The 15,662-nt window shown below is 45.0% G+C and overlaps 1 protein-coding gene and 1 pseudogene across 1 annotated transcript in view; one reads left to right on the top strand and one right to left on the bottom strand.

Moving 5' to 3' along the window:
- LOC139059897 (novel acetylcholine receptor chaperone) overlaps nucleotides 1-15,312 on the top strand; it is a 33,152-nt gene extending 17,840 nt beyond the window's left edge. The window contains exon 3 of the mRNA XM_070538447.1: nucleotides 12,973-15,312. Within this exon, the coding sequence (XP_070394548.1) occupies nucleotides 12,973-13,253 (281 nt within the window). The 3' untranslated portion in view covers nucleotides 13,254-15,312. The remainder of the gene's footprint in view (nucleotides 1-12,972) is intronic.
- On the bottom strand, nucleotides 919-7,826 carry LOC139060051 (uncharacterized; annotated as a pseudogene).
- Nucleotides 15,313-15,662: the final 350 nt, after the last annotated feature.

Raw genomic sequence — 15,662 nt, 5'->3', positions numbered from 1 at the left:
TTCGCACCACTGAGCAGCAAAACAACATAGTGAACTTTCTCAGGAACTAAGACGACATACGTGTGAAGTGCCTGTTTACGGGATTCCTCGCCGAGCACAACCTACCCCTTAGTGTCAGCGACCACGTTGGGCCTCTTCTAAGGAAAACGTTTCCAAAATGCGACAAGGCAAAGCGTTATGGATGTGGACGCAACTCTGAAACGCAAATCTGAAGAATGTGGAGGTGGCAAACTTGAAATTTATTTCACAGGCATCGCTTTCGACTCTTTGTTTCTTTATTCAGAGTTTCCCTTAGCTGCTGCCCCGAGATTCCAATGAATCTCTTGAAGACGCTTCAGATGCTCTAGAAGCTGAGTTTGCCACCCTAGAGGTGTACACCCTTCCAAAGGACATTCTGAATGAAGAAAGAGGGGCTGTGCAGTGGTCTGTGGTTGGAATAATCAAAATCACTGATGGAAAACATGTTTCACCGAGTTGCTGAGGTGATGCTGGATTTACTCGTGATACCGCATAGCTACGCATTGTGTGAGAGTATCTTTAGCGCGGTGTGAAAAACTAGGACTGAATTCCACTCATCGATGTGTAACACAAAACCCTCCAACACCTGCTGCTAGTGAAGGGCCGTCAGTCTGGACCATGCTTTGAGCAAAGCTACTCCGACAAATTTTTGAAGTGAGCAAAGCCTGCTACTGCAAGGTTCCTGCAAAAGGACTCGCCAAACACTGCCTGAAAGTTTGAACGAAACACCGCCCGTTAGCGCGAATAAAAAGTCTCCAGATTTTTTATCTCGCCAGGTTGGCAGGTATGAGAATGGCAGTGAAAAACGTGCAGAGCACGACGCTGAAGCTAGCGGCAGCAGCCACTGGAATCCATCTTTGTCAGTTTTCATCACCTTGTCGGCTAATGCAGTGAGTGCTGTCATATCCAGGGGGGAAGCAGTGGCCAGTACCATTGGACTTGTGTGGGAAAATGCTGGATGAACAGCTCATGAAGGAAGATGTCGGTGGTGTGAGCATGTGTGCCAAGAAGACTGAGCATTAGACTCAACAACTGGTTTAGACGATGGTCACCCATCTCCTCGAATGAAAGTAGCTGCTGAATCCTTGAGCATTCAGACATGGCTATGCGTTCCAGAACAGCTGCCTTGTTTTCGTGATAAGGTGACACCGGGTGTTTGTGTGCAAACAAAACAAGAACTGCAGCAAGGTCATTGACAATGGCCGCCAGAAGCGCATCGACCACTAGGAGGTACTTGCGAGTCTGTAATATTATTAACGGAAACTCGAACTGGGCCTCAACTTGCATGAACCACTCCCAGAACTCTGGGAGGCGGAAAATGTTGGAAGCAGCTGCCGTGGTGGAAGTGGGTGCAGCGGCATCTGTTAGGGCATGCGGGCATTTGGTCTCATGTCAGGCATGGCTCCACCTCAGTCTTTGGCTATGTGTTGATTTCAGGCACAAGTTGAGGCTCAATCCTTATGTATGGGCCACCAGCTGTAGAGCTCTCGGAGACAGAGACAGGACAGTACTGTTTGGTTTTGAGAATTAATCATTTCTCTTTCTTTATTTCGTGGCTCATGCCAGCACACCCTCTCGAGTGCTCCTCGCACTCATGGCTCATCCCAGATGCTCCCAGGTTACCGGTCATGCTGATGGCGCTACCGTTTCAAGCTAATCCAAAACACAAGTGCTGTGGTGGAATGAAAACTGCAAGAAGGGGTGGAAGAAGCAAAATAAGGCCTGGGGCATATCTATTGATCTCCAACTGCTGAAAATTTGGCAAATTAGTTCTGCGGAATCCTGCCAGGTGGAGGAAGTATAATGAGAGGGAAAAACTTTTCATCCAAATGTAGCATGAAGTTACAAAGGAAACCCTTCCAAACTGCAAAGGAGACCGATCCAGGACCAGTGTGAATTTTTCTTCAACTGCGTAGCTTTCTTTCTGAAAATTTGATCAAATTCAAACACATTAAATCACAGGGAAGGCAGACATGATGGCAAGCTAGGAGGACAAGCTGGGAGAGGTTCCTCTTGGGCATTAATTCATACACACAGGAGGCGAAAGTGTGGAACAGGCTCAAGAAGCTTAATGGCTAACAAATCCGTCTGTTGCCCCTGGTGGATCAAGTATGAAACAAGTTGGAAGACCAAGCCGACGACACTCTTGGTCTGCTCGTCTGGCTTTTCGAAATACAAAGAAGTATAAAAACGTTAGCCACTCAATCACAAGTGTAGCCCAAATGAACCTTATGACCATCCTTTTAATGTTGCAAAATTTAAAGCTTCCTTGATTTGCATGTCAGAGCTGTGCCCCGGGGCCTCATAGAATAATGTAGAATGTGATTCAGCACTTCCACTCCGGCATGCCAATCACACTGCTCAGACTTTTCAATCCTGTCTGGGCTGCTGAGTATCTTCTATCTAAATGGAAAGAAGCTATTGTTATTCTAGTTTTGAAGCATGGTAAAGATTCTTCACCAGTGAGCATTATTGTCATAAAGCCCTTATGAGCTGTCTTTGTAAGCTTTTTGAGAAAATAATTGATCGCCATCTCTTACATTTCCTAGAGCCCAGTCAAATGCTTGACCCATTTCAGTGTGGCTTTAGGGAAGGCCAGTGTATAACCGACCATCTTATGCCCATTTAAGCAAACATCCATGATGCATTTGCACACAAGCAGTACTTCTTGTCCATATTCCTCAATATGGTAAAGCTGTACGATCTGGTACTACAGGATATTGCATGGCCTGTTAGAGATGGGCATTCGAGGAAATATTCTTAACACTATAGAAAGTTACCTGTCCAACCATACTTTCCGAGTCGGAATTGGAAATGTATTGTCCCATCCATTTATACAAGAAACTGGTGTGACTTAAGGAGGCATGCGCAGCTGCACGCTCTTCATTGTTAAGATGACCTAGCTCCATGCATCACTACCTCCGACAATTCTCTATTCGGTTCACGTAGACAATATAAAATTAACCTTTAAATCTTGTAACCTTGTAGTCTGCGAATGACAAGTACAGCATGGTCTGAACAAAGTTTCTAAATGGGCATATGAAAATGGAACCAAACTTAACCCTCAGAAAAGTTCCTGTGTTCTTTTTTCAAGAAAGAGAGGGCTGTGTCCAGATCCCAGTATCGAAGTGTGTGGGCAATGAATACCTCTGAGCAAGGAGCATAAGTTTTTAGGCATCGTGTTCAATGCAAAATTGACCATCATTTCACACACCAATTATCTCATTGCGAAATGCCTAAAAACAATTAACTTACTGAGAATTATGTCTCGTACAACATGGGGAAGTGACAGGAAGTACTTATCGAAGCTCTACAAGAGCCTTGTTTGTTTATTTTTGGATTATGGTGCTGTGGTATATCACTCTGCCGCACCAAGCGTGTTAACAATGCTGGATCCCGACCACCATCTGGGTATCCGTCTGGCCACCGGTTCCTTCAGAACAAGCCCTATTGAGTCTATACGTTGAATTGAATTAGTGGTCCCTTAATCTCTAAGGAACATATAGCAGTCATTTCACATATATCCTCAAAGTACAGTCTGACCCTCGAGATCCTTGCTACACAGCCATTATCTACGTGACATGCGCTTCACTATCCTGTGATGAACCGTCAGTGAGGGAGCCTTTTTCAGTGCAGGTCAAGAAACCTAGTGAATAAATGGTTGTCCCAATCCTCGAACATTGCCTAATGGCTGCAGCACAGCTGTTACCATCATGGCAGTGGCAACTTGTAGAATGTGACATATTCTTTGTAGAAGTCACGAAGCACACTCCTGAGTTGCACATTCACATGGACTTCCAGAAACTTCTAGTGAAGTACTTGTGTCCTGACTCATGTCAGTCACGTGTTTGTGTTTCTTGTGCTGCAGCCGATCTATCCTTCTCGGAATCTGGCATTCTGCACCCGGAAACAAGCATATTCACGGCTGTGGCCTACACTCTATCGAAGGCTGAAAACACATCAAGTAACTAAAAGTACAAAGGCTGTAGCGCCCACTGACATCGCAACGCAAGGACGCTAAGGTCGGTACTCTCAGCCGGCTGCGAAAGACGAGGAGAATAAAGATGGGTGGCATATGCCGTGCTTGTGCATTGAGCACGCGCCACTCATCTCCTATGCCTGCTATGCTGGTCCTCTTCTTCTGGCACTCCGCTGCAAACTCTTCATCCACCAACAGTAGTGACCTGGACGTGATCACCAGAGCACCAACAAGAACCGATTCAGCGTTGCCATCTACCAAGCTCCGCCTGCAGCCATGGACCAGCTGGGAGAAGAGTGGCACACACTGAAGCCCGACAATCCTTGGTGTTTGCAATTGTGGCCCTACTATCCGCACAGACCTATGGTGTGGTTTGTGCAGGTAGACGCACAGCTGCACATAAATGGTGTGCTGTTACAGCTCTGCTGGTACCTGCTCCTCAAGCGAGAAATTCCTACTGATGTCTTCTCTCGTCTTGACCTTCTGCCACAAGACCAGAGCATGTTTGAGGGCCTAAAGACCACCTTCTTTCAGCACATTGGCGTGCCAGTTCACCTCAACTACGCAGTACGCCACAGTCTCCTTCAACAGCTGACACTTCTGAAGATGTGGCTCAACCTGCGTCGTCCTGTTCATCATCAGCACCTGGTGAGAGCAGCGCCAGTGCTCGCAAATCTTCTGCCACACCTACACCACAGGAGCCACTACGGGGAGACAATACAACAACTCCGTCTCCCACTTCTTGCTTGTTCCATGATGACAAACAGTCTCCCGCCCCCATGCATGCCCCATCAATTACACAACCTGTGAGCCCGCTACTTCTCAGCAACGACCATCTTACATCCATGCCTGAGCGTACCAAAGTGTCGGCATGCACTCCACCTGAGTTACATGGCACCTCCATCCAAGCCATGGAGATGATACAGCCGGGAGCCGTGCCTTGGAAACTGCAGAGACGTAAACATATGAGTATGCCTGTTCCAAGCGAGAGCCTGCAGCCACACTGCGGTGAGACTGGTCCGCCAGCTATCCTCGCACTGCACTTCCTGGCTACGTCACTGTCCTTCCCGTAGAACCCTTGTCTTCTGCACCTGCTCACAGTGCACATTCAGCGTCTCGGCTTGCATGCCTCGAAGACATTGCCTTGACATTTGCCCAGTAAGGTGCCTTCTCAATTACGGTACTCGGAAACTTATGCCCAGTGCAACCAACAGCCCTGGTGCTTCCCTACTTGTCGTCGCTATGTCAACCCAACTTTCCACAGGTGCCAGGCTAGACACTGCTATCACACACTTTGAAAGCACCTGACGTCAACAGCGAGCCTTTGTTCGCAAGTCCGACTAACGTTCGGTCGTCCGCAACATGCTAACCTTGATTGAGCAAGTCGGGTCCTGTGGTCGCAAGCTTGCCACCTCGGTCGCAACTTCAGAAGATTCTTTGCTGCTGTCAAGTGCCTTGGAAGTGCCAAGGTGCCCCACTACAACCTTCATCCCTTGACCAGCCCAAATTAAGGCGATGCCATCATGGCCACCACGTTCCATACAGCACTCTGAAGTCAACCATCCATGCACAATGACCGTGCAGCATCTGCAGCTTAGGGCACCAATGGCATCATCCTTGTGCCCTACGCGGTGCAGCGATCGTCGGAGCCACGTTTCTCAAGCTACTGCCACCAAAACATCATCCACTGCTGCAATCACATGCCAGACTACCGCAGTGAATAGCATACATTTCGCCGTTCCGTCTGGGCGGGGTGCCCTTTAGTGTCCACTGATGCTGGAACACAGGCATGGTAAAGTTGCCGATCTTAGCCGGCGCCTTGTTCTTGTTGTTGGTCTGCAAAAGATGAGGAGAATAAAAATGGGTGGCGCATGCTCTATGCACAAGCAGAGAACGTGCAGTGCTGTTCTAGAAGCCTGCTTTGCTGGTCCTCTGGTTCTGTCGTCCGTGACAACCCCTCTTTTCCTTACAAGGCAATTATATTCACTGATTCATTAAGCATCATCAGAGTTTTAATGTCCTTACGAGAAAACAGCAATCCTGTATTTACTTAACTCCATTCAATTCAATGGGAAGGCTTAGTAGTGGAACAATGGCAAATATCTCGGCAACCTTCGGTTTGCAGATGACATCGTCCTGTTTAGCAACACTGGGGACAAATTATAACAAATGACTGAGGGCCTCAACTGATAATGTGTAAGAGTGAGGTTGAAGATCAATATGCAGAAGGCAAAGATATAAGCCTGGCAAGGGAACAAGAATACAGGATAGCCAGTTAGCCTCTACAGCCTGTACAGGAATGTGTTTATCTAGGTCATTTACTCACAGGGGACACTGATCGTGATAATTAGGTTTACAGAAAAAGAGAATGGGTTGGCGTGCATATGGCAGGCATTACCAAGTCCTGACTGGAAGCTTACCATTGTCATTGAAAAAAAAATGTGTGCAATATTTGCATTCTACCGGTGCTAACATATTGGGCAGAAATTTGGAGGTTAACAAAAAAGCTCAAGAACAAGTTAAAGACCCTGCAAAGCGCGATGGAGTGAAAAATGTTAGGCATAGCATTAAGAGACAGAAAGAGAGCAGTGTGGATCAGAGAGTAAATGGGGATAGCTAATATTCTAGTTGGTATTAAAGGGGCCCTGAACTACGTTTCATCGAAGAGGATAAACGCACTTGAGGTTAATATAGGCTAGTTCAGAAATACTTTGCCGCAAAAAGTACTTTAACGCATTCAGTAGAAGCGGAGTTATTGGCAATCAAACACCCTCTTCGCTGTGCTCCCATTCCTTCTTCAATGCCTCGCACTGCGAGGGCTACGGTGAAGCGGGACGTGCCCACAATGCACCGGCTTCTAAATGTAATTGCGGTGCGCAGTTAAAATTTGCTCTTTTATGTTAAAGGGCACTACCTTTAGTGGAGCTTTCCATGTCTCTCCTGGTTTATCTGAGCATTGGCAGGCGTCGCATAATCCTACAAGGTTTTCTACGTCTTTGAAACAGCCAGGCCAGTAGTATTCCATAAGCAATCTTTCTTTCGATTTGTTTATGCCTAGGTGGCCGGACCACCCATTTCCATGACAGAGACTCAAAAGGTCCTCCCTGTACTTAGTAGGTATGACTAACTGATCTAAAATCCTACCCTTTCGATCTCTGTAGTGCCGATACAACAATCCTGCTCTCTCATGTATTGTCACGTTGCGCCTAGCAATGCCTTCTTTAGCTGTGTGATGCAATTTAGCTAAGCTGTCATCCTTCTTTTGCTCGGCTGCCAGTGACTCGCTGTCCACACGTAAGAGCTTATCAAAGTTCTTTGAGGTCGGTGATAATAACGACCCTGTCTCGCTTGCGATTGCGTCAGCTTGCTCTTCCTGCAGGCTTGAACTTTGACACTCTAGTGCTACGCTCTCATTGAGCTGGTCAGCTGGCAGGGTTTCCTGAACCGTTTTTTCGTCCCTCGAGCCTAGCTCGGATTCGGTTACTGAAGTTACCTCTTTTTCTACTTCCACTGGAGCAGCTTTTCCATTTTCAGCAAGTGACACGATTTTACGAGCTTGGCCTCACGTCAATGCCTGCACTACGCCCTCGCCCAGTTTAAGCCATTTGTCATGCAGTAGCTGATCCGACCGAATCGAAAAAATGTAAGGGTTCTGCAGCGACAAAAATTTGGAAACTGCAGCCTCGGTCACAAGCTCCCCGAACAGTTCACTAATTTTGACTTTGGCCATGGGCAGACATACGCTGTGTTCTTCTACAACCTGTTTGATTCATGATACTTCTCCAGTGAAGTCATCTACCGTCATGTAAGACAGATGCACAATGTCCATAGTGGTGGCACTGTCTCGCAGCACCCTGCATGGTTTGCCATTAACCTGCAGGTCATGAAGATATGGACTTAAAAGCTACATGTTCTCGTTTTTTTCATCCACGTAGGAGAAAACTACACTAGGCTTCCCGCAGTTTACAGTGATATGTCCCAGTTTGTGACACTTATAGCAGTAGATCGTTCTAAAAGATTCGAATTTTCTTTTCTGCTTATTTTGTATGGTTTCCCCGTTAGACTTCTACTCGCTCTTTTCTGAGGGCTTTTCCTCCACGTCTACAGTTTCCGGTCGTCTAGTCTGCGAACCCTTTTTGAACGGAAATGGTTTCCATGGTCCATTTCGACCGTCCCAATTTCCGTCCTCGGCGTTCAGCTTTCTGCGCGTTGCGTACTCTTCGGTTAATTCAGCCACCCTTTCCACAGTGTTTACATTCCCTCTGTCTTGCACCCACAGCTTCACAGATGGTGGGATGCTTTTGTAAAACTGGTCTAGACACATGCATTCAATAATCCTGTCTCTGCTCTCGTACGCTTCCGCGCTTTTCAGCCACTCGACTAGGTTTGCCTTTAAGCTATATGCAAACTCCGGATACTCCTCACTATCCTTCCTGCCTGTGCTTCTAAACCTTTGCCGAAAAGCTTCGGCTGAAAGGCGGTATTTCTTCAGAAGACTAGCCTTAACTTTCACATAATCATATGCATCCTGCGCTCTGAGTCTGGCTATTACTTCCGCAGCCTCACACGACAACATAGACAGCAACCGCTGTGGCCATTTACTCGACCTGAAGTTCATCTTTTCGCAAGTCCTTTCAAAATTTCCTAGGAACAAGCCTATGTCGCTCCCGACCTGAAATGGCTTTAACAGCCTGTCCATGCGGTATGATTCTGCCTCATTTGATCATCCCAGAGCCCCTTCTCTTCCTTGAGACAACTCCAAACGTTTGCTTTCAAGTTCAAGTTGCATTTTTCTTAACTCGCAGTCTTTCTCACTTTCCTATCTCTCTCTGTCCCGTTCTTCTCTCTCTCTGTCCCATTTCTCTCTTTTCTTAAGAAGTTGCACCTGCGATCGCCAGCCCCCACCGGTCAAACGTAACAGCGTGTGTAAATTAAGGAGTGCATGCTATGTCACGTAACAGTGGCACCTTTTTCCAGCTTGGTATGCTTTGCCCATAAGGTTGTATTGCAGTGATGCTAATATTAAAGACAACACAGCCAAGTGAAACTCGGTTTATGTTTCTTGGCGTTCTTTCTACCTTGTCTTTAATTCTACCCGCTGGATCATTCGACCAGTTTCATCGGTCCCTGTCAGAATAAAATTAGCGGAAGTCGACTGTGCTGGGTATCCCCTTCAGGTGCCGATTGATTCTGTCCAGTAAAAAAATTTGTTGCACCACAGCTACTTGACCTTCAGCATTATTAAAACCATACTATAGCAAAATATAGATCAAGAATTTTTTTAACTTACAGGGAGTTTTGTCATGTCCGCAAATGTAGACTCATTGCTTCAACCTTCTAAACCAAGGCTGCACAATGCAATAACAGCAAGGGCCAGAACAAACTTCTCTAGGAGCCACACTGGCCATGCTTTAATGGGGAAGATTATATCTTTTGATTGCAGAAAGGCCTTCTATGTTTGATGTCACACTCATCACTGTCCTCAACACGTCTTGTAATGTTGTATCAAGGTGAACATTTGCTCACAGATGTACATACTTCTGGAGAGAGAAGAGACACTGGTTGCAAGGCATTGTTAACTATGTTTCTGTATTTCTTTTAACCAAGATTCTTATAAAAACTAAGGAGAGGCTGCAACTGGTGCAAAGCTTTCAACTCCTGTGAACACTACAGGTAGATGAGCTGAAGCTGCACTGTTGAGTTGCAGACTTCTGGCAACACTGTGAATGGGTTTCGAAACAGGTGACAGTGCTGATTCTCATCTTCAAGTGACAGGAACCACTGCTAGGACTCTGCCAGAAGGGTTTTTACATGTTGCACATAGCTGGAACTCAGTAACCTCTGCTTTTCGTACGAAAGGGCTTCTGGTAGGTAGGAAAGTGTACTGTGTTGCCGCATGTGAGCTACAACATGAACAAGCGCAGTTCCTCTTGGAATGCGAATATGGCACTTACCATGCTCATGATGAAGTGATTATTGCCCTGCAGGATTGTGTTGAGTGTGTTATGATTACCTTTTATATCTACGGGGAATGCAAGGTCCTATAAGCACTCATCTTCAAGCTCCGGAATACTTTTCCCTTCATCTCTCAAGAAGTGAATGATGTCTTTGAGTGCTATGAAGCAATTAAAAAAATTCCCATGATTTACCCACCGGACTTCAATATGATACGGGACATCCACGTGGCTGCTTTCTACTTCATGCAAGTACTCGTGAAATCATCTATGTCTGAATCATTGGGAATGTACGAAGTTGATGACTGACATCACAATTGTCAGCAGAGGCTCAAATTTCATAACCTTGGCACAGAGCATTTCCGGCTGCAGCACGCTGCGCTAATTTATAAATTCCACGCTGCTGCATGACTCGAGCTGCGCAACTCCGGTTCTCTTCCCAACCATAGCCGGGGCTTCATATGAGTAGACACCTGTGAGCTTTTTTCCACGGCAGGTTGAGATTCTAGATGGCGTTTTTTATTTTCTTGCTTATCACTTCTCCTGACATTCATCTGTGCATTGAACACAGCTGTCAAGTTCCTCGGTAACATTTAAATTTTCATCCGCACTTCGAATAAAAACAAGCAGCTAAGCTGTGTCTTTGATGTCTGCGCTCGTCCAATGATTGGGAGTAGTAGGCAAACTTGATTCAGCATGACTGAAGCTGTTTTGTTAAGTCATTTGTAATATCATGCACATGGCTCTGGACCGTCTTTCTCGATAAGCTAAGATCTTGAAAGGTCAACTTCTTGTCTATACACATCTCTTTAAAGACCATCATGAGGCACTCCTTTACCATGTGACAATAGCATTGTCATCAGTGAAAGAGTGACCTGAACATGCAATAAGCTAGGATATACCGTATTTACTCGCACAATGATCGCACTCGCGTGATGATCGCACACCGAACATGCCGAAACGATATGTCGTGTGCCAAGTCTAGCTAATAATGATTGCGCTTACCATCTGTCAAATGCTACGCGAACGACTCTTCAAGACAAACCAAGCGGTCTGCACCTATCAAACATTCTTAAGTAGATGCCCCATTTCATTACTTTCATCACTTTCCACACTTCCATGACAAAAAGAGGTACAATCAAACTTGCCTTTATTATGTGTAGGCTTTATAATGGTTGTGGTCAATAACAACAAAAAAGGTGCTTTTCGATTCTTCTCATCTGCACTTGTGGGCACGCAACAAATCACGAGTGGCCACGATAGCAGCCACATTTACACTGATATGTTAGAAGTGTACCCCATTCATACACCGACGCTTGTAACACAGCTATGATATTTGCCCACCCTTAGCAGAAACATGCCTTATTAGGATAGTAGTGAAGACAAATGCCGCAGTTTCTGCAGCATGCCCGCCATGTGTTCCTATGTCACTGGCAACTAAGCATGCCCATCTGTTTCTGTCCCCTCAAAGTGGACATGGCTACGTTATTGCCGCATGCTTGCCAATATTAACGATATTATTCATTACTGATACAGAAGAAACTGTTTCAATGCACGTAATGTACTCACGAGAAGAAAAAAAATCGCGTTTGGCTTGCTCCACCAGCCGCCATTTTTGTTTTGGTGTCCCGCACTACATACAGCAGCAGCCCCCTATTTGTTGACCTGTTGTCATCCCGCAGCAAATGTGGAATGAAAAAATTTTTTTTTCTTTTGGCAGGAAATTTAACCCGCGTAATGATCACACCCCTGAATTTGTGTCAATATTTTTTGGTAAAAAAGTAGGATCATTATGCGAGTAAATACGGTATAAGCCCTCGTAGCTACCTCAGATGCATTCTTTACTTTTGTCAAAATTCCTTGGTTCACAAGCAACTTCTGCTTCAAATCCGTGGCCTTCATCTTTCTGTCAACATTGACAAGAGTGCAAAATTCATAAGAGTGCTTTGTCTCATAGTGGCACTTAGTATGGTACTCATTCAGTATGGAAAGGGATTCTCAACACACAAGACGGTTGCACTATGACATATTTTCAACGAGAAAGCACCGATATGTCCAGTCATTAAATTTTTGGCATTCCTTTTACACTTTTTTTCTTCCTTCAAAGTGCACTCGTCTTTCAGAATAGCAAAATGCAAACTACAAATGCAGTAAGATAGCCCACGCTGTCCATCGAACAATGAGTCGTAACCACCCAGAAACAGGAACCAAAAGTGAAACTGCATGTGTGTGAACCTTTACCTTAAAAATCAGTGGGCTCACAATAAGCTTCCTTTCCTGCTCCGAACTGTTTTCCTTCTGCCGCACGCTCATCTAAAGAGATTATGTCTATTCTGAAAGTAACAGTTCTTTTCTGCATGGTGTAAACATCCTTTAGGAGCAATGCATGCCACTTAACATCCTCTCGCAGGCTGCATACAGCCTGCAGGCCGTATGTTGTGCTGCCCTAATCTAGATGAACATCGCATATAGAAGTATTAACTACATATTTCATGATCACTTTAGTACATACTTTAGAAACGCCCACCCCTATAGCTTCAGGAATTTTTCTGATGTATAACGCTGTCATAAACAATAAACCGAATCATACCATGACTGCAAACGCTTCATACTTATTCCTACGTTTTGCAGCAAACCTCCACTCACAACTGCCCCAAGATGTACATTTTAGAAATATGAGCAGAAAATAGTTTGCTATAACTGCTCAAATGAGATAGAAAACTAATTTCTCCTTACTGGAGCATGTGATCCACATTTTCTTTGTCTTCCTTCTAAAATAAATAGCAGAGAAAAACCCTCCACTCTCAGTTATGTTCTTCCACTGCTCCTGAGGCCCGGTTTTCTTCTGCCTTGTCATGCATGGCACCTTTCAAGCGGCATTATTTTTGCCCGTGTTCTTGCTTTTGAGGCACTATCTTGGCGTGTGCAGTTATAGACACAGTGTCTGAAGGAGGTATGTTTAGTCTGGTGACGATGACCTGAACATGCATCCTGAGACTCACTCGTGCCTTCCTGTTGCAGGCCGGATCAAGCAACTGGCCAACGTGGCTCTACTCGTGCTGGTGCTGGGCGCCGTCTACACGCACGCTGCCCTGCGGGACAAGTTCGAGCGCATGGCGCCCTCCATCGTGTTCAGCCTCATGCTGGGCTGCCGCCTGGTCGTCTTCTACCAGGTGCAGGGCCGCGAGCACAAGAAGCAGGCCCTCCACGGCACAAGCTCATCCGCGGTGGCAGCAGCAGTGGCGGCTCAGCAGGCACAGTCTCGGGAAGCAGCCGCAACAGCAAGACCCAAGATCGACTGAGCTTGTGCAGCCCTCCTGTTAACCGGGGTTCGTTTGGCGTGCATTTTGGGGCCATAGTCAGGAATGATTGCTTTCGATGTGGTACATTTGAACTTCGTTAGAATGACGTCGCATTCGACATGCAAACACCTTCCTTATGTCTTATATTTTTCATAAGCATACACGCTGGTATTGGCAAAACAAATTTGCAAGTTTTATATTTATTTTGCTGCATCCAGTAATTCATTATATCCATGCGTGTTATATCGAAGTTTGATTGTCCTATTACCAACTGCACCAACGAGTGTGTAAGCAGTCTAAAAAAAGGTCAGAATAAGGAATGTGTGGCCCCTTCAAAAAGTACTCTGAAACAAGCGTGACACTTAATCTAACCAACTTATCTAGATGTCAGATTTTAAAGTGTGCAAGAATGGCCTGTTTAGACATTTGCTTGCTGATTGTGATGGTGAATGAGTTGATGGCAAAGGTGCTGGCATTTGATGAACAGTTCTAGCAAATTAGGAGCTTTGTGATTGCAGTGGCTGAACCTCTATGTTGAAAAACAGTCTCATACACAAGAAACCTGCCTGCATGTTTTGATAGATGACTCACTCTGCTGAAGAGGATTACAAAAGTCTTTCTGCAATTGATTGACATTATTGTTTATACCAGTACTGTAGTCAGCAGGCTTTGATGATGATAGCAGTTGACCTTACTATCGCAAAAGAAATGCTATATATCAAATTCACGCCTCTTAGCTGCTGACCAAAAGTGGCAGAGCAAACGTGTCTCTGAGTAGGGTGAATGCATGAAATTGCTGCTTTTGAAAACTGAAACACCTAAAACAAAACATACACAAGAAGCAACTGGAGAACACTGCAGTCATTCCAAGAGAAAAAATGAACCAAAATTTTCTGTGATAAGAGGACCTAGCCAAGCTGTTTTTGGAGTATATTACTTTTATCATTTTCAAATGTTTTTTCAGTACATCAATGGACTTCCTGTTCTTGGTGTTGTGAATTATTTTTTTTTTAAATTTGTGTAGAGTGTAGTATAAAACTTGCCTTATTAGCAAGCCACATATACATGCTCCCACTTTGGCCCTATTTTAGTGCAGACTGTGCAACTTGGTAAGGGAGTTATGATTCCACTTGCAAGTCCAGACAGAAAGAAAAGAAGCTTTGTGTTCTCAGTCAAATGCACCCCACAGTCATGTTCAGCAGCACACACTAGTAGCGCAATTATGTAATCAACAAATGTTTTTGTGTTTGTTGATGCACAATGGTATAGCTGCAATGTGACAAGCGCCTTTTATTTTTTCATTTTAAGGTTTTTGTTTGAATGCTTTTGCGAGGCAGTCCAGGTATTTAATGTCTCTTACACAAATTGTTGTGCCTGCTGTTGTGTTTCACTTAAGCAAAGACGCTGAGAATAGTCGTTCAAGAATATATAGCCCCGTCTTTGTTGCATGCGCTAACACAGGGTGAGTGCTGCATGAGTGTGCAGAGATGAATTGATTGTGCAGTCCATTGCCATCTGTAAGTTGCAATGTAGTAAATCCAGTAGCTGCAAATGCTGCCTTCTGCAAATGCAGAAGTGTGGCATCAGCTGCTGTTCTTTTCTGTCATCTCAACTTACACATGCTGGAGAACCCCTGTTGCTTCAAAGTGCCGCAGCTAAAGAAGAGTTCAAATACCGGCCTACTTGTATTATTTTTATTGTTGACCCCTATAGAAGTGAAACCTTAACTCGCGTGAAAAGAGTAAAATTTTGATTTGCAAATGCCAACTGGTCATACATGATAACATGAGCATCTCCTGAATGTAATGCAGCTCACTACACTCACAAGCCTGAACCATAGCACAGTCCTGTTAAGGATGCAGTGGATGCATCTGAGGCAAAGTTAGATGCTTAAAGGGACAATAAAGTCAAACAATAAATTAGTTTAGACTAATAAAGCATTGTTTGAGAACCCTGCAGGCAGTCATTTCAAAATAATTGTTTGATTATTAGATAAGGAAATGAAGGTCGAAGTATCAAAGTCTGAATTTCACTCCGAAACCCCGACGCCGGTACGTCAGTGTGACATCAGGGATTCCAAAGTATTTTCTCTCATTTGGGCCACGTTGGCTGAGTAAAGGTTCCCGAAACTTGCCATGTTTAATATCTGGTTCCTTTAGAACACAATGTAGTCAATCTGTACCCCCACATAATTAAGTAGGCCCTAGAAGATGCCATCAATATCCATGACTTCACAGCGACCAGGTGTGGGAACTTCAAGGAGGCGTCGCCACCCATCTTTCGTTCTTGTGCTTTTTCTGGCTTACCAAGCTTCTTATCATGGTAAGAGTGTTGTTTTTGGTGTTGTAGAAAGGTAATTTACGGATGCAGAAGAAATCATTTTTCTCTTTAGTGCCCCTTTAAGGAAAG

Source organism: Dermacentor albipictus, chromosome 5 (assembly GCF_038994185.2).
Source record: "Dermacentor albipictus isolate Rhodes 1998 colony chromosome 5, USDA_Dalb.pri_finalv2, whole genome shotgun sequence".
In the NCBI taxonomy this organism is placed as follows: domain Eukaryota; kingdom Metazoa; phylum Arthropoda; class Arachnida; order Ixodida; family Ixodidae; genus Dermacentor; species Dermacentor albipictus.
This window is presented reverse-complemented; position numbering and strand designations above follow the sequence as displayed.